The sequence below is a fragment of the Mirounga angustirostris genome, unplaced genomic scaffold (genome assembly GCF_029215605.1).
Source record: "Mirounga angustirostris isolate CCGP_5_RB_7025 unplaced genomic scaffold, mMirAng1.0.hap1 SCAF_16, whole genome shotgun sequence".
Classification (NCBI taxonomy): Eukaryota; Metazoa; Chordata; class Mammalia; order Carnivora; family Phocidae; genus Mirounga; species Mirounga angustirostris.
In genome coordinates this window covers 26,388,783-26,415,126 of record NW_026991724.1, presented here as the reverse complement: position 1 = coordinate 26,415,126, position 26,344 = coordinate 26,388,783, and the positions used below count along the sequence as shown (strand labels likewise).

The 26,344-nt window shown below is 54.8% G+C and overlaps 2 protein-coding genes across 5 annotated transcripts; one reads left to right on the top strand and one right to left on the bottom strand.

The window, feature by feature from the left end:
- Positions 1-1,534: 1,534 nt before the first annotated feature.
- Positions 1,535-6,655, bottom strand: ZNF319 (zinc finger protein 319). Its single transcript, XM_064581589.1, has 3 exons — positions 6,419-6,655; positions 5,820-5,910; positions 1,535-3,576 (listed from the first exon to the last, which is right to left on the bottom strand). Exons 1-3 carry the CDS (start codon positions 6,653-6,655, stop codon positions 1,535-1,537), a joined length of 2,370 nt encoding a protein of 789 aa, XP_064437659.1.
- On the top strand, positions 6,565-20,311 carry USB1 (U6 snRNA biogenesis phosphodiesterase 1). Of its 4 annotated transcripts, none has more exons than XM_064581118.1 (7): positions 6,568-6,757; positions 7,629-7,795; positions 10,708-10,891; positions 15,509-15,562; positions 16,734-16,839; positions 18,086-18,171; positions 19,216-20,311. In XM_064581118.1, the coding sequence occupies exons 1-7, from the start codon at positions 6,654-6,656 to the stop codon at positions 19,232-19,234; spliced, it is 720 nt and encodes a 239-aa protein (XP_064437188.1). In that variant the 5' UTR covers positions 6,568-6,653; the 3' UTR covers positions 19,235-20,311. The 4 variants fall into 4 exon arrangements, with proteins under 4 accessions (XP_054367284.1, XP_064437188.1, XP_064437189.1 ...); XM_064581119.1 differs by having other exon boundaries at positions 18,086-18,169; positions 19,162-19,299; XM_045891031.3 differs by having other exon boundaries at positions 6,572-6,757; positions 18,086-18,169; positions 19,221-20,311.
- The last annotated feature ends 6,033 nt before the right edge of the window (positions 20,312-26,344 follow it).

The window sequence follows — 26,344 nt, the reverse complement described above, 5'->3', positions numbered from 1 at the left end:
GCCTGGTCCCATAGAGGAGGCGGATGTGGGCTGTTCAGCCTTCTCAAGGTGGGAGCGAGACAAGGCGGGCCTCCCTGCTCCTCTGGGCCCTTGGTGCAAGCACTGATTAAAAGTCTTTCCAGACCCACGCCCAAGGAGGGCTGGAAGAGGGCAGGGCAGGGACACAGCTGGGTTCACAAGAATCATTTTGATAATAAAGGTCCTTCGGGCTTCCCCAGGAGGGCCCCCACTGGCCAGTGATCTCAGTCAACTCCAGGCACCTACCAGCTCCCTTAACAACCCTCTGCCCTGGCCTGCTCCCTATTGCCCTGGACACCCTTGACTCCATGAGCCCCGGTGGGCAGGCAGAGACCTACAGGGACCCCGGGGGGACCCCAGAATCTCTGGCCTTGGAAGTCACTGGATAATGTCCAGGGCATCTTGGCAGCACAAGACCCCCGGGGTCCAGGCCAGGAGCCAGACCGACGGGGAAGGTTCCCAGGGGCTGGGAGAGCACTGTGGAGTCAGAGTCCTTTCACACCCCCACCCCCACCCTGGGTGCCAGGCCCGGTCTTGGCCCTGAAGGAGAGCTGGCGCAAGCCGTTTGGAGCCATGCCCTTGACACTTTGGTTCACACGTTCAAGGGGGAGGACACTGGTAAGACCGTGGACTTGGCCCTGCTTCCTCCCAGGCACCAAGGTGGTCTAACAGTCCCCTTCTTTCTCATCAGTAGTTCGTCTGGCCGAGAACACATTCCCCAGAGCTTGGAACCATGCTGCAAAGGTAGGAGGGGCACTTTCCGAACAGCAGGATTGGGCCTCAGAACAAAAGCCGCCTTTCCTCCCTTCCCTGTGGAGGGCACTGTCCCTGGCTGAGTGTGTCACGGGAGAGCTTCTCTGCCTCCTCCCTTCTAGCGGGGCCGATTCTCTGCAGGCACACCCAGCTCACAGATGTGCAGCCGTCCTGCATGTCTCCCTGGGGGAAGCCGGGAGGCCACACCGCCCCCACCTGGAGCAGACAGAGAGGCCTGCGGCTCAGGCTCACCGGCTGCCCTCCTGGTCCCCAGGACTACATCACAAAGCTGGCCTGCTCCCTCAAACGGCGACCTGAAGGAAGATGCCCTACATCCAGCCCACCTGTGGGATCCAGCCCTTCTCCCAGGCCCGACCATGACCATCCTCTTTCCTAACCTATCTGGTTTCTAATTAGGCTGAAAAGTTTGGGAAGGTAGGGCTGGCAACAATCCCTCCTTGGGGTCGAGGGAGGCCACTTGACTTCCAGCCTGGTTCCGGGCCCCCAGAGACAAGGGAGGCTGATGGCTCTCAAGTAAAGGAATCCTGTAATGGGAAAGAGGTTTGTGGGATCAGGGCCGGCCACAGCGATCCGGCTCCCCCCACCCCCTCCCTCCAGGCCGGTATGGGGAGCGCCAGGCACCCCCAGCCCCACCCCGCGGCCGCCCCGGCGCCCTCGGTCCTCAGACCGCCCAGCCGGGCGGGGGAGGGCCCGGTGGGGACCGCTCGGAGGCGCGCACTCAGGGCCGCACTGAGGGCGGCACTCAGGGCAGGCAGGCGGCCACCTGGTAGGCGCCCTCGGTGGCGGCCGCGGCGGCGCTGTGCTGGGCGCTGTGCTCCTGCAGCAGGGCCACGTCCAGGAAGCGCTCGCCGCACCACACGCACTTGAACTGCTGCTCGCGGGCGTGCACGCCCTGGTGCTTGTTGAGATGCTCGCGCTGCTTGAAGGCCTTGTCACAGCTGGGGCACTTGTAGGGCTTCTCGCCCGTGTGCACCCGCCGGTGCCGCTGCAGGTCTGACGCGTACTTGAAGCGCTTCTCGCAGTCCGGGCACTTGAGCGGCTTCTCGCGCGCCGGGTCGCAGCGGTGCTGCACGAACTCCGAGGACGAGAAGAAGCGGCGCTCACACAGGGTGCAGCGCAGGGGCTTCTCGGCGGCCGAGCAGTGCGCCAGCTGGTGCTTCTGCAGGGCCGACGCCCGCTTGTAGGCCTTGGTGCACACGGGGCACTTGAAGGGCCGCTCGGCCGCGCCGGGCAGGCACTTGTGCCGCAGCAGCTCGGCCGACTGGTCGAAGCCCTTCTGGCACACGGGGCACTTGAAGAGGGTCTCGAGGGTGTGCACGTGCTGGTGGTAGAGCAGGTGGCTGGGCTGCCCGAAGCCCTTCTCGCAGAGGCCGCACTTGAAGGGCTCCTCGGGCTTGTGCGTGCGCCGGTGCCGCATGAGCGCGTACTGCTGCTTGAAGCCCATGGGGCACAGGTCGCACTTGAAGGGCCGCTCGGCGCTGTGCGTGCGCTCGTGCTGCCGCAGGTCCGACGGGCGCTTGAAGGCCTTCTGGCACTCGCCGCAGCGGAACGGCCGCTCCCCGCTCGGCGTGCACGGGTGCTGCAGCAGCTCCGAGGACTCCTTGAAGTGCAGCTCGCACACGTTGCAGCGGAACAGGTGGTGCTCGCCCGAGTGCGCGTACATGTGGCGCACCAGGTGCGAGCGGTGCTTGAAGGTCTTCTCGCAGACCGCGCACTTGTACGGCCGCTCGGAGCTGTGCGTGCGCTTGTGGTGCACCAGGTGCGAGGACTGGCTGAAGCTCTTGTCACACAGCGTGCACTTGTACGGCTTCTCCCCGGTGTGGATGCGCTCGTGCCGCGACAGCTCCGACAGGTGCTTGAAGGGCTTCTGGCAGATGGGGCAGCTGTACGGCTTGTCTGCCTGCTCCGCGGGGGCCACGGCCGGCGGCGGCGGCGGGGGCGGCGGCGGCGGCGGCGGCGCGGGGGCCGGGGGCAGGGAGGTGGCCGCAGCGGCGGCGGCGGCGGCGGCGGTGGCTGCCGGCTCGGCCGCCTCGGCCGGCTTGTAGGTCTTCTCGCAAATGGAGCATTTCACCAGGCCGCTGGCGCCGCTGTGCGCGCTGTGGTGCTGCGCCAGCGAGGTGAGCAGCGAGAAGCCCATCTTGCAGACGCCGCAGACGAAAGGCTTCTGTTCGGCCTGCACACACTGGTGTTCCAGCAGGTCTGTGGCCTGATGGAAGATCTTGAGACACTGCGTGCACTGGAAGGAGCGGTCGTGGCCCGCCAGGCACTGGTGCTCGTGCGGGCTGGACAGGTGCGCCAGGTCGTGACCACACACGCCGCACTTGGGGCCCGGCTCGCCGGCCGCCGGCAGGGGCGCGTGCTGCGGGGGCTGGAGGCCCGGGTCCGGCTGCAGGAGGATGCCGTAGACGGCACAGCCCAGGGGGTTCTCAGCCGAGCCCGGGGGCAGCGCGTGCTCGGCCAGGGCGGGTGGTGGCTCGGCGTGGTGCTGGGGCTGCGTCTGCGGGGGCTGCTGCCAGCTTTCTGACATGCTTGGGAAGACGAAACAGGGCTTGGAGAGTAAGGGCTTCAGTTTCCCGCCGAAGGTGATCCAGCCCAGAGAGAGAAGCTGCCCAGGATCAGGGATGGGCAAAAACCTCAGAGGAGGCACACAAGGGGGACTGGTCAGACGGCCGGCGGCATTAACCAAGACGGACTGCCAGGCTCTGCCTACGGGCCGCGGGGCTCTCGAGGGCAGGGTGCCGGGGGGCGAGGCCAGAGGGGCTCTGCCTTCCCCGATGACTGGTTCTGGAGGGAAGAGAAAAAGGGTCAGCTTGACGCCGAGATCCGCGGCTGGTCCCTGGGCCCCTCTCCCCGTTCGGTGCACACTCGCCACACTGCTGCCACATCAGGGAAGAGAGAGGGGTTCAGGGCTGGAAGACCCGCTCTCTTCACACATGACCAAAGAAGTCTGCTGGCGGCTCAGCCCCTCCAGCAAAGAGAGCCTCCGGGCTCCCCAGCCTACCGCCAGCCCTCTGTAGCCAGCTGTCTCACAGATAAGGGTCTGGGATGATCTGCGCATAATACAAAGAAGTCATAAATTCTGCTCATGCTCCAAAGGAAGAGGGAGGCCCATGGCGTCCAAACCGATTTCAGCAGCGTAACTTTTTTTGTAAACAAAATTCTTACTTGGAAGCCCAATATGTTATTAGATAAAAGCAGAGAGGCACTGGTGGAGGACGCCCCGAGGCCTTCGAGCTCCTTTCCCCTGGCTGCCCTGAATCTCAACCCAGGACATCCCTGCTCAGGGTAACAGCCTGCTGAGACCGAGAACCAGGCCTCCCAGACCTGAGGGTCCAAGAGCAAACGGCCTCAGGCAGCCAATATTTAAAACAACTACAGGAACCGAGGACCATCTCAAAAAACTGATTTTGTGAGGGGCTGACCCACATCCCTGTCAACTATCCCCTAGGCCCTCTATCCTGACCACGTGCCTGTTCTTCCTCCACCCAACAGTTAGAGACCTGAGCCAATATATGATGGGGTAACGATGATAGGTCCATAGACCCACCCAGCCTGGAGGGCTCCACAGCAGAACATCCCCGCTGTGGTTATCTCCCAGAGCACCCAAAACTCCTAAATCCTCTGAATCTGACAGTGCCAAGGCCCGCAGGAAAAAGTGGGCAATCGGGAGTTTGCCTCGGCAATGTGGGAAGTAGCATGCTAAGCACAGAGCATTTCTCCTCTTCCCAGGACAACCTGGAAAAGACAACCTTTCCAGAGGCAACCCCATTCCCTTGCTCCAAGTCTCTAACATTTTGGGTAATCCATGGAAGGGAAAGACCACCCAGCCCAGGCAAATCTCTAACTCACCACTTTGTGGCAGCAGAAGGTAATGAGAGCGAGAGGGAGGAACTTTTAGAATTACATGCAACCCACTTTCAGGTTTCCAGCTCCTCTGCCTCAAACATTGAAAAGTTTCTAAGTTTTCTCCTGAGGGAAAGAGGAGAAAAAAAGGGGATGCCTTCACAGGCCAGCCCTGCCTCTAACTGTTCTGCCAAAGAAACCTAAGAGTCAGGTGAAAAACTGTCACCCACAGCATCTTCCGGGTAGGAAAGAAGGAAAGGAGCCGCTGCTTGTGGTGGACGCAGCAGGTTGCATGAACAAGCAGGTAGGAAGCCTCCCCAGGAAAGAGGGAAGAGGGGCTACTCTGAGCGCAGTCTAGGTCCGGATGAGCCAACCCAGATGAATTTTTTTTTTTTTCCGGCATGAATGGCTGCCAGAACCAGGGTCCCGCATCCTGGGCCCCCAGCTCAGCTGCCCACCCCTGCCCACTTCCAGGAAGGTGCGACCCGGAGGCCTCTCTGATCATTCCGCAAAGAGGAGAGACTAGGGTAACGGAGGCAAAGGGAGGCCCCCACCTGCGCCCCACGCCAGCCCTTCCTCCTCCCTGGGAACCCGAATGAAAGGCGATCACCTCCCCGCCGGCACTGCCCGCCAGCCCGGCTGGGCTGCCTCCTGTCAGCCCTCACCAGGAACGGCCAGGCCGCTACGGGCCAGAGCGCCGGCCCCGCGGGCGATTGGGCCCGAGGAAGGCCCCAGGGCCGCAGGCTGGGCCCGGTTAGTAGCTACGCGCCCCGGCTGGCCTGGGGCCGCCCCAGAGCTCAGGAGGCCGCCGGGTCGGGCGGGAGGTGGAAGGGGGGGGAGGTGGTGGTGGTGGCGGGCGGGCCGGCTGGGGAAGGGGTGCGGCGGGCGCGGGAGTGGCCCCCAGACGCAGCCCCGGGCGCCCCGCCGCTCACCTGCTCCAGGCCGCCCGCGGGGTCAGGCGCGGGGCGAGTGGCGACCGGCTGCTCTCTCGGCCGCCCCTTTATTCCGGCTCCGGCGGCGGCGGCGCGGCCTACGCGCACTGCCAATCCCCGGCCTCGAGTAGCGGCGGCGGCCGGCCCGGGGGCGGGGAACGGGCTAGCGGCGGCCGGAACCGAGGAAGCGACGTGCGTGGCCGGGATAGCGGGGCCAGGGCGGCGGAGCGCCGGGAGGGCGGGCGGACGGACCGACGGCCTTGCAGAGACCGGCGGACAGGCGGGCGGCGCGGGGGCCAGGGAGGCGGGGCCGGGGGAGGAGCGGCAGCCGGGGCGGCGGCGGCTGCGGGAGGAGCGGGCGGCACGGAGCGAGGCCGCCCCCTGCCGGGGACCCCGCGGCCGGGCCGGGTCGGACAGTCGGGCGTGCGGGGTGGCTCTCCAGTTGCCTGACCTGCACGCCTCAGCGGACCCAGGGAGGGCGCCCGGCTTCCGACCAACCTGCTCGGCCTTGGGGGAGGGGGCTCCCGCGACCCGACCTGCGACCCGACGCCCGCGCTTGAGAGGAGGGGCCTCCTAGACCCTCTGATCTTCTGGAACTGACCCGCTTCTGACTGCTCAGCTTGCTCTTAGGAGACGGGCCCCTGGAGCTCGGGCTCTGGACCGGCTTGAGGAGGGGGCTCCCGGACCTCTGATCCCGTCCGGGCCTCGAGGGCAGGGATCTCCGCTGGGTCTAGGGCGCTGACCGCTGACCCAGGGACCGTCCGTGGCTAGGAGGTCTGGTCTCGGATGGATGCTGACAGAGGAGGGAACAGAGAGGTCAGGGCCCAGAGCGATCTGTGAAATGGGCACACAGAGGCTAGGGGTGGGATTCCGGGAGGCTCCAGGTAGCCGTCAAGGCGCTGCGAGCTGGCAGGCAGCGTGGTCTGGGCGTAGAGTCCCGCCCGAGTCCGGCGGGGCCCCGCCCCTTCAGGCTCCGCCCCGAGGCGGTGCTTCTCCGGGCCCCGCCCCCGGGAGGGCACTTCCGGCACGGCGGAATTCCGGGTGCGATCGCTCGCGGATACCGACTGCAGTCGTGGAGGAGGCCCCATGAGTGCGGCGCCCCTGGTGGGCTACAGCAGCAGCGGCTCGGAGGATGAGGCTGAGGCCGAGGCCGGGGCCCAGGCGCGGCCGGGGACTGGAGGCTGCCGGCGGTAAGGAGCGAGGAGATCTTTCTGGGGAGGGTGCTGGTTCGCGCGACACCCCGACGGGACCCGAGCGTCTGGGGGGAAAGGGGCGATGGTGCGGAGCGGCTCTCCAGGGAAGGAAGAGGGGCACAATGGAAAAGGAGGGTCCGGAGGACAGCCCTGGACACAGCCCCCGAGTGCCCCCACCTGGCTAGGCCAAGGTTAGGAGGCAGGAAACGTGGGCTCGGGTCCAGCCTCCAGCGCTGGCCGCCGCCGGGATCTCCTGGCGCGCACCACAGCACCACCCTAGGTCTGTTTCCACATACGGAGAGTGTTTTCATCCATCCAGTAAATGCTCATGGAAGCACCCGCTCTGCGCCAGGCTGGGACACTCGGCAATGAACGAAACGGTCGAAGTCTCACTTCGTGGAGCTTCGGTTCTCAAGTGCCACCCCTGGTGCTTTGAAGAGTGCCTTTCAAGCAGTAGTATCTCTGCTGATCTCACAACAAGCTCCGTCAGGTAGAAGTGCACTTTACAGATGAGGAGCCTGAGGCCCACAGCGTACACATGACCTGCTCAAGACCCCAAAGCTAGGAAGCACTACTCCAGTTCAGGCTTGTCCACTGTTCAGGGAATGTGACCTCTGAACCACACGCTGCTGCCTGCCCAGTTGTTTCCCATGCTCCCAGCTAAAGTCGGCCTCCTAGGGCTGGGGGGAGACCCCAGTGAGACAGTACTGGGGAAAGAGCTTTGTGGTTATCTAAAAGCTGCTTCCAGCCCCTGGTGGGAAATTGATGTGCACAGTCACCCTGGATAAGGGGTTACGACTTTTGCTGTGGGTGCAGAGGTGGAGAATGCCAGGAGGCTAAGTGTGCTCGTTTCCTTTCTCTCTTGCAGTGCCCAGAGCCCCCTTCCCAGCCAGCGGTTGCCGGTACCCGACAGTGTGCTGCACATGTTCCTAGACACCGAGGAGGAGCCCGAGGATGACCGGGAAAAACATGGGGGCCGGGTGCGCACCTTCCCCCACGAACGGGGCAACTGGGCCACGCACGTCTATGTGCCATGTGAGTAACGTGTAAAGGGCAAGTGACTGAGACTGATAGGTGCCTCTTGATGGGAGGAAGCTGGCCCCAACCAGGAGGAACAAGCCAGAAACCTCTGACATGGATGGTAGGAGAGAGATGGACTTAGCAGCGACAGAATGAGTTTCAAGAATTGGGGAGTTTTTCTGTAAACCTGTTTTCAAAAAGTTTCGAGGGCGCCTGGGTGGCTCAGATGGTTAAGCGGCTGCCTTCGGCTCAGGTCATGATCTCAGGGTCCTGGGATCGAGTCCCGCATTGGGCTCCCTGCTCCTTGGGAGCCTGCTTCTCCCTCTGCCTTTCTCTCTCGCTCTGTCTCTCATGAATTAAAAAAAAAAAATCTTTAAAAAAAAAAAGTTTCGAATTCGTTGCCTGAAATATTTTTTTAATTAACCCTGGGTATAATGTTTTCCCACTCATGAGGAGGTGACCAAGGGAGGGTCTAGGGCAGTGTCAAGGCCATCCCGGAGTGTGGCTGCAGCTGGCAATTTATTCCTGAGAGGGCCCTGGATGTGCTGGGGCAGGTCCCCCTCCCGCCCCCACCAGCCCCCATGAGTAAGTGGCAGGCAAAAAATGCCCAGGCGTCGGAGTCAGACCTCACTTCACTAGCCAGTACTCTGGGCACCCTTTAGTAAGTTACTGGACTTCCCAGAGCTTCAGTTTCCTTATCTCTAAAATGGGGATTATAGAAATCCCTATCTCCTAGGACTGTTGTGAAGATTAAATCAGATCATTTATGTCAGGCTCTTAACACAATACACAGAGTAGGTGGTGGCTCTTAGTATTTTGTGTTCGATCAGGTCAACTCTTAGAGCCTCCATTCCCCATCCACAGAATGAGAATGATTCTCTATACTGCCTACCCACCAGGGCATTTGAACAAATTGACTAATAGACTTGGTGTGAGCAGACCGTTACCCATGCAGCTCCAGTCCCACATCTGGTTAAAAAAAAAAAGAAGAAGAATATGTGAACATACAGTGGTGGTCATTGTAGTGTTCTTCGTCTTTGTGAAAAATTGGGAGCATTCTAAACATTTATCAGGAGATTCTAAACGTCTAATAGCTGACTGATAAAGGAAGTGCTGTTGGTGATTATGGATTACTGTGAACCTGTGATCAGCTTGTCCTCTGCACAGAGAGGAAGCTATCCAACATGTAGTGTTACATAAAGAAAGCCAGTGGAAGGGACACCTGGGTGGCTCAGTCGGTTAAGCGTCTGCCTTCGACTCAGGTCATGATCCCAGGGTCCTGGGATCGAGCCCCGCATCGGGCTCCCTGCTCCGCGGGGAGTCTGCTTCTCCCTCTGCCTGCTGCTCCCCCTGCTCATGCTCTCTCTCTGTCTCTGACCAATAAATAAATAAAATCTTTAAAAAAAAGGAAGGAAGGAAGAAAGAAAGAAAAAGAAAGAAAGAGAGAGAGAGAGAAAGAAAGAAAGAAAGAAAGAAAGAAAGAAAGAAAGAAAGAAAGAAAGAAAGAAAGAAAAGAAAAAAGCCAGTGGAAGAACAGTTTGAATGGTACACTCATTTTTTCAACAAATAAAATGTATACACGAGGATATGCACCGAGAAGAGGCTGGGGAGATAGGCATCCATCTCTGACAGTCTTGGAAGTGGGGTGTATGCCCCCTAGGGGAGAGGTCAAGATGATCCATCTGGAAGAAAAGTATTAGAACTTCTTTATATATCCCTTTTTATCTCATCTTTTAAATTTTTTTTAATTTTTTTATTTTTTAGAGATTTTATTTATTTGTTTGACAGAGAGAGACACAGCGAGAGAGGGAACACAAGCAGGTGGAGTGGGAGAGGGAGAAGCAGGCTTCCCACCGAGCAGGGAGCCCGATGTGAGGGCTCAATCCCAGGACCTGGGATCATGACCTGAGCTGAAGGCAGACGCTTAATGACTGAGCCACCCAGGCACCCCATCTCATCTTTTTAAAGTTTCTGTTCTTGGAGTGCCTGGCTGGCTCAGTCGTAAGGGCATGCGACTCTATCTTGGGGTGAGGAGTTCGAGCCCCACATAGGGTGTGGAGATTACCAAAAAATAAATAGACTTTAAATAAATTAATTAATTAAATAAAATAAAATTTCCATTCTCGAGAGTGTACCTTTTACAATGGACATAATTTTGTAACATGCACATTTGTAACTTATAAATAAATACACGTTTGTTGCACATATGCGTGCAAGTTTGTTTGACTAATGGCCCAGGTGATCACAATAGTTTGGAGACTGCTCGATGCTCTAGGTGATAGGATTTGGGGGGCCCTGCTCTCTCCTTGGCATATTTCCTTTTTTTACTTGAATTCTTTACAATGAGCATACGTGTGTTACTTCTATAACCACAAAGTCATGTTAAAATAGATCGAGCTAGGGGCGCCTGGGTGGCTCAGTTGGTTAAGCGACTGCCTTCGGCTCAGGTCATGATCCTGGAGTCCCAGGATCGAGTCCCGCGTCGGGCTCCCTGCTCAGCGGGGAGCCTGCTTCTTCCTCTGACCCTCCCCGCTCTTGTGCTCTCTTTCATTCTCTCTCTCAAATAAATAAATAAAATCTTTAAAAACAGGGGCGCCTGGGTGGCTCAGTTGGTTAAGCGACTGCCTTCGGCTCAGGTCATGATCCTGGAGTCCCTGGATCGAGTCCCGCGTCGGGCTCCCTGCTCGGCAGGGAGTCTGCTTCTCCCTCTGACCCTCCCCCCTCTCATGTGCTCTCTCTCATTCTCTCTCTCTCAAATAAATAAATAAAATCTTAAAAAAAAAAAATAGATAGAGCTAGACTGCTCTCAAACTAATTTTCCCCCCAAATCCCGAGTAGCGAAGGCCTTTCTCGGCCTCCTGGGGTTCTTCATTCAGCCACACGGCCCTGGCTAAGAGAATGGCCCGCCCTCTCCACTCCCCCTCCAGATGAGACCAGGGAGGAGTTCCTGGACCTGCTGGACATGCTGCTGTCCCACGCCCAGACCTATGTCCCCCGGCTGGTGCAGATGGAGGCGTTCCACCTCAGCCTGTCCCAGAGCGTGGTGCTGCGGCATCATTGGATCCTCCCGTTCGTGCAGGCTCTGAAAGACCGCATGGCCTCCTTCCCACGGTGAGTGCCTGGCTCTGCCTCTGCCTCTCCCCTCTTCTCCTCCCCTTGGCTCCTCTTCCTGTCCTAAGCTACTGTGGGGGTGTAGGTGTGGGGTGTGCTTCGCCAGCCAGCAGGCCAGACCTGGAGGTTAGAACACCAAACATCTCCTGGACCTGCCTGCCGTATACCCCGTCTTGGGCGACTTTGGACAGGCCACAGAGCTCTGGAAACCTCGCGTCCTTACCTGCGGGCAGGTCATGGTAGCCGCCTCCAAGGGGACCTCTGGAGAGTGAAATAAGGTCATGCAGGCCCCTGCTTGGCGAAGGATGGGAACTGGACCCCGGCTCTGGCTTGGTCTGCCAGCCTAGGACTTCTCCTTCCTACCAGAGTGCCTTTCCTCCTACACTTGGCCAGATCAAAGCCCTGCCCCTTCCTTGAGGCTCTCTGATTTGGCATCTCCCCCAGAGTTCCTCAGTCCTGGGGATCATCCAATGCTGGGGCAGTTTATACCCCCGTGCTCATTTCATTCATATCCAGTCCTTGGCCCCTTTGGAGCCAAGCACCCGCAGGCCCAGGAATGCGACTTCTCTCTGAATACCCCACGTGTCTTCTCCAGATGCTTTGCTGACTATAGGCATCAAATGGATGTTTGTTGAACAATTGAGCAGGAGAGAGGGATCCTTTGAGTGTTAGTTCCAGAAGGAGCCCAAGAAGCCATCCAGGTGGTGGTTTTATTTGCAGAGCCCTTGCTTCAAATGAGGTGTTACCCAAAAGCCTGGATGTGTAGATGTGTAGGAGAAAAACGGAAGTCTTCCAGAGCGCAAGCCCCACTCCCAGTGCAGGAGGCCTCAGGCCCAAGAATTCCATGGACGCACTCTGCCCAGGTAGGGAACTGCCCATTCGGTTCAGCCCTTTCTGGGGCCAGTAGAGGAAGGGATTTGCTCTAGTTCAGTCATCCGGAGAATCAGGACTAACACTTATCTCTGCACCTCATTCAGTGCCCATCCCACCCCACCATTCCCGTTTTTTTATCATTGCTACCAAATTGACTGAGCAATATGTATATTAGTCAGGACTCCCTTGGTCACAGATACCAGAGATCCAACCCAAAGTGGCTTAAACTGAGGGGGAATCCATAGGCTGGTATAACTAAAAAGTTCAGAAGTCACACTGGCTTCCTGCATGAATGGATTGGGGTGACCATAGATGGCACCTGACTCTCACCATCTCTTAGCTCGGTGCCTCTCCGTGTGGGCTTCCTTCTCACAAAGACAAAGAAGGCCACTGGCAACTTGGGGCTGCCAGTCCACCAGCCTGGGAAGCCAGCCCTCTTTTCTAATAGCTTCAGCAAAAGTCACAGGAACGACTTTGATTGGTCTGACTTGGCTAATGTGCTCTCCGTCTGTGAGTCCAGTTGGCAGAACCCTTTCCTTGAGGATGTTTCAGTTACCAGCTTCCAGCTCTGTTCTCTGGGTAAAAGTGGGATGGCAGCTGTGTGGGGGGCCACCTGACTTTGGTAAAAATGACTTATCATTGCACTGCATGCATCTGGGCTGCAAAGACCATGCGAGAACGAAACCTCTGGCGGGAAGCCATGGCTCTGGGCTCCTCGGCGTGCAGTGGTCCTTTGACTGGACAAGTCCCTTGCTGGCACCTCTGTAAACTTTGCCCACGGGCCATTGCTAGAGATAATGGTCCCTGGGGAGCGCAGATGTAGCTCATGCTCTTGCTCTCTGTGGGACCAGAGAGCAGCGCCTAGATCACCAAGCTGGCTTTCTTGATGTTCCCCTGCCAGTGTAGTGTCTTGTGTAAGCAAAAGGTGATGAGACCCTGTAAAATAAATGATGGCGTACGGCTGGAGATGATCTACCCAAGAGGCAGGGCAGTGAAAGCGTGTTGCTGGCCTTGCCTGCTGAAAGCCCACTAACCCTGGGCCTCGTGGACGGGGCTGGAGAAAAATGAATTTGCCAGGCCAGTAGCCACATTCCAGGAACCAGGGGCTATGTTGATCCCGCTTGAGCAATAAAACCACATCTAGAACACCAGCTGCAATTGGAGTCACCTCTTGGTTAAACTGCTTCTAACCTGCCATCGTTCTCCAAGACCGTCTGCCTTCCGCAAAGGCCAGATACGAGAGTAGAGTGGAGATGTGGGAATCCCCACCCCTGCGTCTTTCGAGTCCTCGGTGGTGACACTGATCTCTGCGATCCCTCCAGGGACAGAGTACTGCTTCTGATTCACTACTTTCCTAGGTGGCGGCAGTTCTGGTGGCTTCTGGTGGGCTCTCCTACCATAATCACCCTTGCTGCGTGGGTTGGAAGCGATGTGGGGGTTCTGCCAGCAGCTGGGTGCATATCCCAGTTACACACTCAGAGCTGGAGAAATAACCACAGGGTGGGGGCCCACCGAGACTAAGCTGAAACTCCGTTGGTCACCTGGCCTCCATGAGCCCCCACCCTGACTAGAGGGCCACAGTCACGTTTTGGTCTCTTGGAATTAGTTCACAGCCATTATCTGCTAGTTCCCAACAGGCCTGATTATTTCCTTTTCTCTAATGCACAATTACCCGGCAAAAGGCCAAAGATCCCTTTTGAGAAGGCTAGGAGAAAGATGAACTGTCACCGCTGTGATTCCAGCGGATCACAGGATGCGCTTCTGCCTTTGAGTTTCTGCAGTTACAGCCCTGAGGCTATGGGGCAGGAGGCTCCCCCTTAGGGCACATCTAAAGGTTCCTAGGTCCTTGATGCTGCTTGAATTGGGAATTCGAATCCCCAAGCTCACGTTTTTCTTTTACCACTTTGTCCAGCGACATTAAGAGCAACCAACCAATGTCATTATATTCCATAGTTTCCCCCAAATTGTTTGAAAGTATCATACAGTCACTTATCTCCTTCTAATAAATGGTTGACTGGGATTATGCAGTGCATCTCTATAATCGGTTCCCACGGGGACTACCAGTGCTCACTTTACTACTAGAAACAGAGTCAGTAGTATCTTTGAATCTAATCAGAGAGCCAATTCCAGAAGCTTCCAGAACCAGTTCAGAAGACTCAATCTTAAAATCCTGGTTTAGAACCACTCTCGGTACCAAAATCTGTGTTGGGGTTCTCCAGAGAAACAGAACCAATAGGATAGAAATAGAGACAGAGATAGAGATACAGAGAGATTTATTATAGGAATTGGCTCACACAGTAATGAAAGTCGAGAAATCCTACAATCTGCCATCCTCAAGCTGGGGAACCAGGAAAGACAGTGGTATCATTCAGTCTGAGTCCAAAAGCCTGAGAATGGGGGTGGGGGGGGAGAAGACTGATGGTGTAAGTCCCAATAGAGCCTAAAAGCCTAAGAACCAGGAAAGTCAACGTCCAGTGTCCAAGGGCAGGAGAAGATGAATGTCTCCGCTCACGCAGAGAGTAGGAGTGCCAACTTGCCCTTCACCTTTTTGTTCTGTCCAGGCCCTCAATGGATTGAATGATGCCCACCCAAATTGGGGAGGGCCATTTGCTTTATGCTGTTCACCAATTCAAATGCCAATCTTTTCCAGAAACATCCTCACAAACACACCCAGAGATAATGTTTTACCAGCCCTTTGGGCATCCTTCAGCCCAGTCAAGTTGACACATAAAATTAACCCTCACAGTTGGGCATAAACCTCCAGTGTCCACTTCAGGATGTTTGTCAGGTCCCTTACAGAACTCTGGGTAAACTCGACACTTGACCAAGCTCCTGCTGGTTCTGTCATCCCTTACATTTTCCCCAAAAGGGATGCATTAGGAGGCCGAAGACTGACAGGGAAGCCCAATTTGACTGAGTCTGAGCCCCTGGACAAGTTGTGAGATTCTACCCAGCATGCTGGGGTGTTGTGTTCCATCATACGGAACCTTGGCCCAGAGGCCGTCAATGATCATTTCCTGCAATGGGATTTGCCAAGTTGGTCCCTCTGAGATCTCCTAGTGTCTCAGAGAACACAAACCGGAACCAGCCAGAATGAAAGCAGTTACCTGACTGAACTTGATGGGCCCTGTGTAACTGATCTGAGGATGGGTGGGTACTTGGGTGGGCAGGTGTTTCTGCCCCATTTCCACAGCAACAGAGACCCACTTCCCCTCATTAAAGCATCATAGGTGACAGCAAGGGCTTTGGAATCAGACAGACTGAAGGTTAAGATTGTGGCTCACCAAATTCAACTTCACCAAACCTCAGCTTCCGAGTCTGTAAAATGGGCATAGTTAAAGTGTCTGCATCACAGAGTCACATGAGGATGCCCTCAGCTCAGCCCCTGGCACATGGGAAATGTTCATCTGTTATCACCTCCTTGATGAAGAAGACTTTCTCAGTTCCCATCAGTAAAATTGAAATAGTCTCAAATTGTTCATTGGGATGAACTGCTATTAATAAAAATTTTGCTAGCATCTGAATGAAGCTATGTGTTACTGCAACTGGGTGATTATGTCAGGCCTTGTCCAGCTCTAATACTTTAGGGTTCAGGTATACCACCTGTATAATAGGGTAACAAAATGAAGTGTGCAGTGAGTTAACTGTATTTTCAAAATCCTCCTTTTTAATATAAACTTTTTTTGGATTTTTTTCCTCTTATTATTCTTCCTGAAACGTGGTCTTTCCTCTTCTAAATTCCAGATTCTTCTTTACTGCCAACCGGGTAAAGATTTATACCAATCAAGAGAAAACCAGGTGAGTCTCCCCATCTGCCCCCATCTGCCCCCAGTTGCTTCCAGAAGATTCTCTGGAGTAAAGACTGAAAGGGTGCTTTGCTTCCAGCCTTGTCTGCCCCATTTTTTTTCTTTGTGTTTTAAACAACTCTATGGCTACAAAAGCAGCTATTCCCAAATCTGAACCTTTCGTTAAGAAAAATAACTAGAGGGGCGCCTGGGTGGCTCAGTCGTTAAGCGTCTGCCTTCGGCTCAGGTCATGATCCCAGAGTCCTGGGATCGAGCCCCGCATCAGGCTCCCTGCTCAGCAGGAGGCCTGCTTCTCCCTCTCCCACACCCCTGCTTGTGTTCCCTCTCTCGCTGTCTCTCTCTCTATCAAATAAATAAATAAAATCTTTAAAAAAAAAAAAAAAAGAAAAAGAACTAGAGGAAGATGGGGGGAGGGGGGCAGAGGTAGAGAAAAACATCCCAGCGAAGTGAACAAAAGCCTGCCACTGGAAGAAACCATGGGCCCCTGCCCAGCTCTGTCCCCACTTGAACGTTTAGCTCATACTGTCACCTCCGTGACCTCTCATTTCCACGCTGTCACACGCCTGCCCTTGATAGGTCCATCCCTGGGCAGTCGTGAGGCGCCAATGAGCCCAGCATGTTCCAGAAGTAGTGGAGTGGGTTGAAGCTGGGAGGTGAGGGAATAGAGATAGTGACAGTGGGCAAGTCATCTGATAAGTTTCACTGAGACCAGGAGGGTGTCTGGCTGAAGATGTGGGCTCACGGGAGGGTTTTTAAAGATGAGGGAGTGTGTTTGAGAGCTGAGGGGAGGGTGGCGGGTGCCCAGGAGCCACGTCCCCGAGAGAAACAGTCCAGACTCAGGAGTCATGCGACCCTGGAGAGCAGGGCCGCAGAAGCTTGGGGGTTGTAGACACGTGGCAGGGGCACATGAAGAAGTTCCTCAAGGGTCGTAAGCCCCCCGGGAAGGAGGAGAGATGTGTGGTTAGGACTGGGGAAGGAAGGTTTAGGGACAGAGGAAAGAGCCAGCTCAGAGGGCAGGCAAGCGAGGCAACCAGGAGAGCGAGAGAACCAAGGCCCCCTGACCTGACTGCTTCCTTTGTCCTCCCCTGCCCCCAGGGCAGATGGTTTAGGTTCTCAGGGGCTGCATCTCATGCTCACCTTGTCTCCACTTCTGCCTTCCCCAGGACCTTTGTCGGGCTCGAGGTCACCTCTGGGCACGCCCAGTTCCTGGACCTGGTCTCGGAGGTAGACAGAGTCATGGAGGAATTTGACCTCACCACTTTCTACCAGGTAACAAACAGCCTCTTCCTCTCCATTGGCCCGCCTAAAAGTGGAATCAAACCATCCTCGAAGGAGCCCTTGTTAGAGGCAAACTGAAGAGCCCTCCAGAACTTGCCCCCGTGAAGTGTCCCGAACGCCAGCCTTCGGAGGACACAGGCCTCCAGGAGAGAGGGGAGTAGAGGGGCCGTGGTGGAGTCAGGTGCAGCCCATTGGAAGTCCGACGCTTCATAGAAATCTTATTTTATCTTCAGTATGCACAAGATTTACCCATTCTGCTCCATATGGATCCATGTTCATCTCTTTTTTAAGAAGTAGTAGTTCTCCCAAATTTTTTTTAGTAAAATTGACACACCAAGAGGAGCGGTAGCTTCCCAAACCTTCCTGCATCCCAAACCTTCCTGCACCTCGCTCCGCCCCATGCCCTCCGGGGGTATTTCACTCCAAACTGAGTATCAGGTCCTTAAAGGGCCCTTGGTTTTGCTTGATACATTCTTTTAAAGCCTTGCTGAGGCATAGGAGTGTGAGTTTCAGTGGAAATTATTACTCATAATTTTAGACATTTTGGTTTTGTTCATTTCATGTTAGAAAGTATGTCATCTGTTGAAATGTTCTAGATCAGAAAATAGAGCCTGCGTTCTCATCCATGTCCCAGATTTAATGACTGTTAAGGGAAAGCCTCTGGAAGCAGGACTGTCTTAGTCATCTGAGTCCACCATAACGAAATACCCTAGATGGAGTGCTTTAAACAGCAGAAATTTCTTTTCTCACAGTTCTGGAGCCTAGAAGTCCAAGATCAAGGTGCCATCATGGTCCGTTTCTGGCTCGGACTCCCTTCCTGACTGTGTCCTCACGGTGGAAAGAGAGGAAGCCAGCTTTCTGCCATCTCTTATACAGCCATGAATCCCAACACGAGGGCCCCCGCTTTGATAAGCTCCTCTAACCCTAATTATCTCCCAGAGGCCCCATCTCCAAATACCACTGCATTGGGAGTTGAGGCCTCAACATAGGCATCTGGCAGGTGGGGAGGGGGACAGGTTATGGACACAATTCAGTCCATAGCCGGGGCCAACCCAGAGCTATTCTACCTGCGGAGGGTGCCTGGGATCGACACTGATCAGCACTGAGGGTCTAGTCTCTCCTGGAGCAGGCCAGGGCTCCAGCAGGGATACCGTGACAAGGATCACAGACCTCCTGTCACGTCTGGACGGGCCAAGGCATCCAGGTGACCGCCTGCCTCCCTGCTGTTCCTCCGCAGGACCCTTCATTCCACGTCAGTCTGGCCTGGTGTGTGGGTGACGCACGTCTCCCCCTAGAAGGGCGGTGCCTACGGGAACTACAGGTAAATTCCCGGGCGGGAGCATGGAGGGTGCCCAATGCCAGGAGTGATGGGCCACATGTTGGGGAGGGATGCCGGCAGGCCCTGAGGATTATGCATGCAAACCAGAATCTGGGGGAGGAGACCCCTATCACCTTACCTTGCTACTCAAAGGGCAGGTCCATGGCCACAGCCCCCGGGAGCCTATTAGCAATCCAGACTCTTTGGCCCCAACCCAGACCTAAGAAATCAAAATTGCATTTTAACAAGATCTCTAGGGATTTGTGTGCACGTTAAAATTTGAGAAGCACTGCCCTACAGCACTGATCTGAGAGAATGCTGTAGGCTTCTCTTGAAGTCCTAGCCCTTCGCCCAGAGGTCGAAGGCTCGGGTGCCCAGCAGGGCCCGGCAGGTGTTGTAAATGAGTGAAACATGCCAGGCGTAAGGCGCATCCACCCCGTAGCCTTCCTGTTCCGATAAGCAGATGAGACGGTTCACTTTTCCGTCAGTGCCTTCCGAGGAGCTGATACTCCTCCACCGCTGGGAGAGTTTAGCGTGGGGAATGTTGCCATGTAGGACTGTGGACCAAGTGTCGCTAGCACTTCTGTTTTTCAAGGGAGACCAGAAATCCAGATTTTTATGTGCAGTCTCTCATTTTCAAATGTTAGCACTAATGTGAATTTTTTTTTAAAACATGTTGCAAGCCAAGCAAAGTGTGTGCAGGAGGATAGAGGCCCTGGGCCATTAGCAAGCAGCCACTTCTGCTCTTGGCCTAATCATGCTATGGGGGCAAAGAGCCCTGGTTTCGGGCTCCAGCAGACCCCATCCCAGTTTTATTGGGTTCTGAGTGTCCATTTCCTCCTCTGCAAAGTTGGGATGATAGGACCCACTTCCCCAGATGGCAGAGCTGATGAGACAAGACACCTAAGCGCAGAGTCTAGGGCCTGCCCGGCCCTCAGCCTCCCTGCATGGTGCCTAACCCCTGAAGGATTTTAGTAGGCTGGTCTTGTTCGCAGCGCCCTCTGGGTCCCTGATTCCCCTAATGTGACTGTCCTTTCTCGGCTCCCGGTGGAAGAACATCGTGGATGAGTTTGAAGACCCCGAGATGGTGCTGCGCGCGCATGCCGAGCTGGTCCGCTGCAAGTCCGGGAACAAGTTCTTCTCGATGCCTTTGAAGTGAGCACCAGAGACTCTCAGCCCAGGCCCCTCTGCAGGCGAGGCAGAGATGGAGAAGCCTGCCCCAAGCCCTGGGGAGGCTCTTAGCCTCCCAGTGCACTGGGAGGCCTGGTCTGGAGCGCAGCCACTGCCCGTCCTCCCTGGGGGCTGGTTCAGGCTGGTTCGCTCCTGGCGGGTTTGGGTTGCAGGTCCGGCCCTGCGGTGTGTGGTCATTGTCAGGAATCACCAGTAGAGGGCAGCCTGGGCTTCCTACTTCTAGATCTGTGGTCTGTGGTCATGCCACACACAAAAAAAAGTCAGGGTCACCCCAGCGAGCCCACCCAGACTCAGCCAGCACCCCCACTGTAGCCCCTCCAACAAACTGCCCCTCCCCCACACCCTCCCCCCATCAGCTATTTGCATTTGGAGGCCATTGGCCTCCATCAGGGTTCTTTAAACCCTCATGCCCTGGCTCTTCCCCACTCGCGCTGGACATACGGTGTTTTAATGGGTCTGTCACCCTCCCTCCCTGAAGCGCATCGCTTTTATTTATTTATTTTTGGTCTCCCCCTCCAGTGCCAACAGAGGCCATCTCAGGGCCAAGGTGCAGAGTGCTCATTTGTGCTTCTGCCTCAGTTTTCTCCACCCCTGCCTCCCACTCACACCCAGCCATGTGCCTGGGGAGCCGGGAGCAGATGTTTCATTTTGGCCTGGCTGGTGGCGGCTCTAAGGCAGCCCTCCAATGCTCTGTGACCTCTGGCTCCTCATCGGCTTTCCCAAAGAGGCGGAGAGGCAAGGCCTTCCCCCCACTTCTCTTTCCTCCGCCTCCAGCCGCCTGCCAAGGGCATTCTGAGCGGGGCTCGGAGGACGGGCCAGGGGGTGCCTCAGGCCTTCACCAGAGCAAAAGACCAGTCCCGTTCAGTTGTCATCTGCATCTCTAGTGACAGAAAGATATTTTTATGTTACAGGTTTCAATTATGTTCAAATAAAAATTGTGGTTTTAATTTTGGATTTTGTTTGGGACTGCTGTTCAGCTAGGTAACAAGATGACTGTCCTCTGCCCGCACCTTCTCCCGCATACCTCACAGTGGGGGGAGGGGGGGGACTCTTGGGAGTCCCCGTTATGGCTTCTGAGGCCTTGAGTGGCATTAATGGTGCCTCAGCAAAATGACGGTGGGGTCACCGGCCTGCCAGGCCTGCACCCCAGACAAGTGGCACAGACCACACCTAGCCCAGGGCAGGGCCTGTGGCGGGGGTGGGGGGGAACCCCGACTCCTCATCGGTGTAAGCACAGACATTCAGACCTGACACTGCTGTAACACGTCCAGAGCACTTTCTAGAACCATCTCATCTGTCCTCCCAGTAACCCCCCCTGAAAAGTAAACCGGGGAGGAATGAGTATTCCACTTGTGCAGAACAGTTTAAATGCCTTCTCTCTCTGGTCCACCCTGACCTCAGTCCTGCCCTGGGGCTCCCGGTCAGGACAGCCATCCCCCGCCTCACCCCAGGCCTGAGGAAAGGGGACCTGTCACTCTGGCTCCCACTTCTGCTTCCCGCACCTCTGCGCTCTCCGAGGCAAGCTCCCAGTCACCGCCCAAAGACACAGGAAATCACGTTTGTACCTTGTTCCCCAGCCCCACTGCACACATCTGCTGATTCAACTCCAACCGGGCAGTCGGCGGTGCCTATGGATTTTGAGGTCACGCTGGAAAGGGAAAGGAAGCCTGGCCTCCTTCCTAGCATGCAAGGAACACAGCAAATGTGCCGTGCAGCCAGCACTGAGGGCCACCAGCTCCGTGTCGGGATGCTTGGGGACGGGGGCGGGGGGGGCAGGCAGGGCGTGCAGAGAAGGATCCCCATCCCCGACTCAAGAAAACGTCACCCAATCTCCTGCAGGTTCCAACCTCAGCAGGGAAGCCAGCCTCCACCAAGGCCCGCTCTGTCGGCCCAGACCACCCGATTTTCCTCATCAGGGGCACTGGCTCTCCCCAGGAGGGCAGCACCACCATGAACAGACCTAGGCGGACTGGCCAGGCCAGTCCCAGCGGAGGATGTGGCCCGGATGGAATTACAGTGCGGCAACTTTAAGAAATGGGCCAAGATCAATAAGGGGCTCATCAGTGGGGAATGGCAGGTGGTGACAGAGGAAGGAAGCCGGAGAGTTGCTGAGGGGGGAGGCTGGGCAGGCTGGGCAGGCTGGGCAGGCTGGGCAGGCTGGGCGGCGGGGGCCTGGCGGGAGCCCAGACCCTGAGTGTGCAGCCGGAGCCAGGCCGCCCGTTCCCCAGCGCTCCGCTGACAGAGCAGAAGCAGCTGGGGCTCTTCCATAAGAGGAGATGTGATCAGAAGACAGAAGACAAGCCCAGCACAGGCCGGGGTCCACCCCTTGGCAGGCTTGGCTCGGAAGAGAGAGATGCTCCTGATGGGGATTTTATCACACCAAAGAGAGCACAAAATCCACACTTGTGGCCCGGGTGTCCTCAGATGTTCCCGGCAAGGCAGGGAAGTGATCTCCGAGGCCGCCTTGGCACCTTTCCACCTGGCACTCTTGACTCTCCACACGCCTCTCCAGACCACCCCAGCTTTGTTTCCAATGAAGAGGGACATTCCCTAGGCTTGTTTGTTTATTCCTTGTCTTGGTACCAGGAGCCTGAGGGGCCCATGGGGGTGGGGTGGGTGGGTGGGTGGCAGCCAAGGATGGGGGTGGGGGCCCTGGGCCTGGTTCCAACCCACAGCGCCTGGCCTTTATGAGGGACCTCGGCCCCTACCTGAGCCAGAACCCTCCTTTTACCAATGAAGAGGCAAACCCAAAGAGGGCAAACAATTTGCTCCAGATTGTCCTGTAAGGCAGGCCCCCTCCCCCTCTCCAGGCCTGCTTCTAATCCCCACCTGTTTCTACAACCCCTCACAACACTTCAGGGGCTCAGAGCGAAGCTGGGCTTTGATTCAAAAAGGCTCCAAGAAAACAAGAGGGGCGGGGTTGGGGGAGGTTCTAGATGAAATGACATTAGCGAAACTGGGTAAGGTTTAATGCAGGGTGGCTGAAGGCTAGGACCCACAGCAGCTGTCCTGCCAGTACCCTGAGGCCTTGGGTGCTGGCCAGACCCCCAGAGCCACAGACCCCCGTGATGGATGGGTGTACAAGCCCACCTGGGAGCCCAGAGGTGCCTGCAGGGGCCAGAACCCAAATATTGGGAGCTTCAACTTCAGGTCACGAGGGATGCCTCCTCTTTAAGTAGGATTTACCCCAGAAGAGGAACCTCTAACAGAGAGAAAATAATTACCAAGCTGACCACAGGCCTCTAAGAGCGTTACTCATGGTTCCTGGGTCCCTCTCTTGACTAGAAACCTCCTAAACTCAAACTCTTCTTTTTTTTTTTTAAGATTTTTTTTTTTTTTAAAGTAATCTCTACACGCAACGTGGGGCTGGAACTAACAACCCTGAGTCCCAGGCTCTACGGACTGAGCCAGCCAGGCACCCCTCAAATCCTTCTTTTTAAATTGACCAACTGGCGCTAAATATCGTGAAATATTGCAGTGTGTTCAGTTAAGCCAAGACGAGCCTGTTGTCCGTTTCTGACACCCAGTATGCATTTCAGAGTAAAAACTTTAGAAGTCGGGCGCCTGGGTGGCTCAGTTGGTTAAGCGACTGCCTTCGGCTCAGGTCATGATCCTGGAGTCCCGGGATCGAGTCCCGCATCGAGCTCCCTGCTCAGCAGGGAGTCTGCTTCTCCCTCTGACCCTCCCCCTCTCATGCTCTCTCTCTCTCTCTCAAAATAAATAAATTAAAAAACAAACAAACAAACAAACAAAAACTTTAGAAGTCTACCCCGCTAAAAAAAATAATAAAATAAATAAAATAAAATAAAAAATTAAAAAAAAGTCGTCTACCCTGCTCATCACAGTGAGCACCAGTGAATGCATGGAATTGTTGAATCCCTGTGCTGTACACCCTAGGCTAATATAACACTGTGTTGTCAACTACACTTCCATTTTTAAAAAAAATTTAGAAATCCCTTTCTCAAATGAGGGGTCCCACAGAAAAGGTAGTGGAAATGGATAAAATTGTCCCAGCCTTTTCCCTGAAGAGCTGAGGCCCCTCTGCGTACTTGCTGCTAGAATCTAGTTTTAGCAAGAAACCTGCTAAATCAATTTAGCGAGAAATCCCCACCCCTGATAAATCTGATCAAACTCCCCATCCCCACTTCCCCCCAGGTGATACCCAACTGCCCTGGCCTGCCTCCCCCACCCCACCCCCTAGCCGGCTCCTTGGCTATAAATTCCCCCTTGCTCTGGTTGTATTGGGAATTGAGCCCAGGTCTCTACTGGAGTCTCTTTCTCTATTGCAATAGTTTGTGTGGGTTTGGGGGGGGTTTTTGTTTTGTTTTTTGGTGGGGTTTGTTTGTTTGTTTGTTTTCGGTAAAATCTATCCTCACTGCTTTAACTTCTCTCTGACTCTGTTTCTCCTTAATGGTTTTTGGTGCTGAGACCCAGAGCTGAACCGGAACCACCATCGGACTCACCGACATGACAACCAGGCTTCGCGGTGTGCACCTAGACCTTCTGTCTCCAGTCTCTTTGCTGGGGCTTGGGTATCCGATGATGAATCCGACTCCAGAGCCCATTGCTCTGAATAAATGTCCCCTGAAACACAGTGAGGATTTCGATCCTTAGGATTCTGAGTATACTCTAGAAGCTGGGTCAGAGCCCCAAGCAAGCAGCTGTTTTTAAGAAGCTGTGTTAGAGTCCTGGGTAAACAGAGGCCAGGTGAGTCTTAGGCTTTTCTGATTCAAAGAGGCTAGTCTCTGTAAGGAACAGAGGCTGGGTTAGAGTCCCAGATATTTCTATTCATAAGTATAAAGGTACTGTTAGTCAAGAACATGGGAGCTTTTCAACCCACTGAAAGCTCTCCTCAAACTCCTGCTGACTATATCCTTCTAAGGCCAAATGCTGTCCACTTTCTTTCTCATTAGCAAAACTTTACTAAAAACTCTCTTTACAGTGGGCCCTTTGGGGGGCTCTTGGGATATGCCCAAATTAGTCCACCTAAGGGGAGCCCTCGGGCCAAAAGGAACAAAATTCTCTGATGCACAATGCTCTGCTTTGTTCACTCGGTATGAAGAAACCAAAAAGCAACTAAATGATTCAAACCTCATTCAAACTATAGAAGTTCTTAAACAATGTCTTCAGAGAAACTGTTCTGACTCAGTAAACCCCCTAGAACCCTTCATAGCACCCCATTTTCCCCTCGCAGTTCTCCTTCATATCCATCTCTCTCTCCCAAAATGTCCTTCACCAACACCACGCCCAGCCCCTCAACTCCCTGCAACTGGAAGGTGCACCAGACCCCCATTTCTTGCAGATGAAGCCCAGGGTGTGACCCCTACCCGTTCTCAAGCCAGGCTGATAGAAGAGATGCCATTTAAACCCTGGTCTCAGTCAGAATTAACAGGTCACCATCGAGGACTTTCCTGACTCCTGAAAGAAAAGGAAAAGATTTATTAGATACTCTAGGATTGTTCTGGGAGCATGCTCTCCAGATTCCCTGATTTAGATCAACTTCTCCACCTATGGTTTGGCCTTGGGGATGCGTCCCTTCGGTTTGGAAAGGTCAAAGGAACACCATACCTTAAGACCCTCAAGGGTATCAGACTACGTCTAACTCCCATTAGAAAATGAGGGAAATAAGGAAAAAAAGAAAAATGACTAGAAGCCATTCTTTAGGTCTCTCTCACCAAAATTGATTGGTCATGGATTCAAAATTAAAAACAAAGATGAAATGTGTCTAATGATCACCATCAATTAGAAACAACAGGAAGGAGCTCTCGGGGCTGGAACTGACCTTCCAAACAGCCGCAGCTCTGGCCACAAGCTTTGGAAATGGTCTCAGAGCAGAGCTTCCTGACACATTCCAAAGAAATAATATTAACTGGCAAAACGCAGACATGTCTAAGCGCCAGACATTAGCCCAGCGTTACGAAGATGGTATTTCAAAACCATTGGGAATAAAGAATGCAAGCTGATGGCGTTGCAGTTAAAACAGCTAGGAGGACCTGAGAATTTTCATCTATGGCAAATTCCAAAATCACCGTCTTCCATCAATCGAGACACTTGCTGAAATTGAAGAAAGAAGGATGTTGGGCCTAGGAGTGCCAGGCCTCAAGAGGAGGGAAAAATCCTGAGTCGCGTCCTCACCAGAAAATTCTTGACTCTCCTCCTAGGAATAAGTGGCCGGTGCCCTCAACTGCCACCAAATTCTCAAGGGGAAATAACCTTACACTTTTCAAGGGCACCCCACCACGCTTCTCACTGACTCCAGGGCAATGTGTTCTACCCTTAGTCCCACCTTGTTTCCTGGCCCCCTTCCTCGAATCACTGAACTTTACCAGTGGTGAGTTTCGATAATTTACTTCATGATCTGCCTGCCTCTGTTTCCACCCCTTAATATTTCCATGGGACCTCTTGAAGCTCAGCACAACTTCCTTGCCAGTTCTGCTGATCCAGAAGCCTGTTTGGAAGGAATCTTCCCATGAGTAGGAGATAAAAGTTTATCATGCCCTGGAAAGTCTCCTTCTACAGGTCCCTGACTCCTCCCCTCCACATCTACCTCCCCTAACGGCTCTGACTTCCCTGAGGTCCTCTGCCCCCTTCAATTAACACCTTCCTCACTGAATATTTAAATCAACTATTAGACAGGATTCCCTCTTCTTTATGGACAAAAAACCCCTCCACTAATATGGACACAGAGATACAGAACCCCTTAAGGTATAAATAGATGTTTCCATGCGCCTCCCCAGGATTTCTCAGGATCATTTAAAGCCAGGACTGGAGGGGCCCCACCCGATAATCCAAGGTTTATTAGACATGGATTAGATATTAGACTTCTAATCCATGCAATACTCCCATTTTGGCCATTAAAAAAACCAAACAGGCAAAAACATCAGCCCAAGATCTGAGAACCTGTTAACAAAATTATTAAATCCAGACTTGCCTTGGCACCTAATCCTAACACTATCTTGTCTGCCACTCCTTCCAACCCCAGTACCT

Bases quoted from the DNA above. Each gene is read 5' to 3' on its own strand.
- USB1 (XM_045891031.3), top strand. From the start codon at position 6,654: ATGAGTGCGGCGCCCCTGGTGGGCTACAGCAGCAGCGGCTCGGAGGAT. The intron at 16,840-18,085 runs GTAACAAACAGC...GTTCCTCCGCAG, and splicing joins ACCTCACCACTTTCTACCAG to GACCCTTCATTCCACGTCAG. The intron at 18,170-19,220 runs GTAAATTCCCGG...TCCCGGTGGAAG, and splicing joins GGTGCCTACGGGAACTACAG to AACATCGTGGATGAGTTTGA.
- ZNF319 (XM_064581589.1), bottom strand. From the start codon at position 6,655: ATGGGGCCTCCTCCACGACTGCAGTCGGTATCCGCGAGCGATCGCACC. The intron at 5,911-6,418 runs GTGTGCCCATTT...CTCCTCCCGCAG, and splicing joins GAATCCCACCCCTAGCCTCT to CCGCCGCCGCCCCGGCTGCC. The intron at 3,577-5,819 runs GTCCGTCCGCCC...TCTTCCCTCCAG, and splicing joins CGGTCTCTGCAAGGCCGTCG to AACCAGTCATCGGGGAAGGC.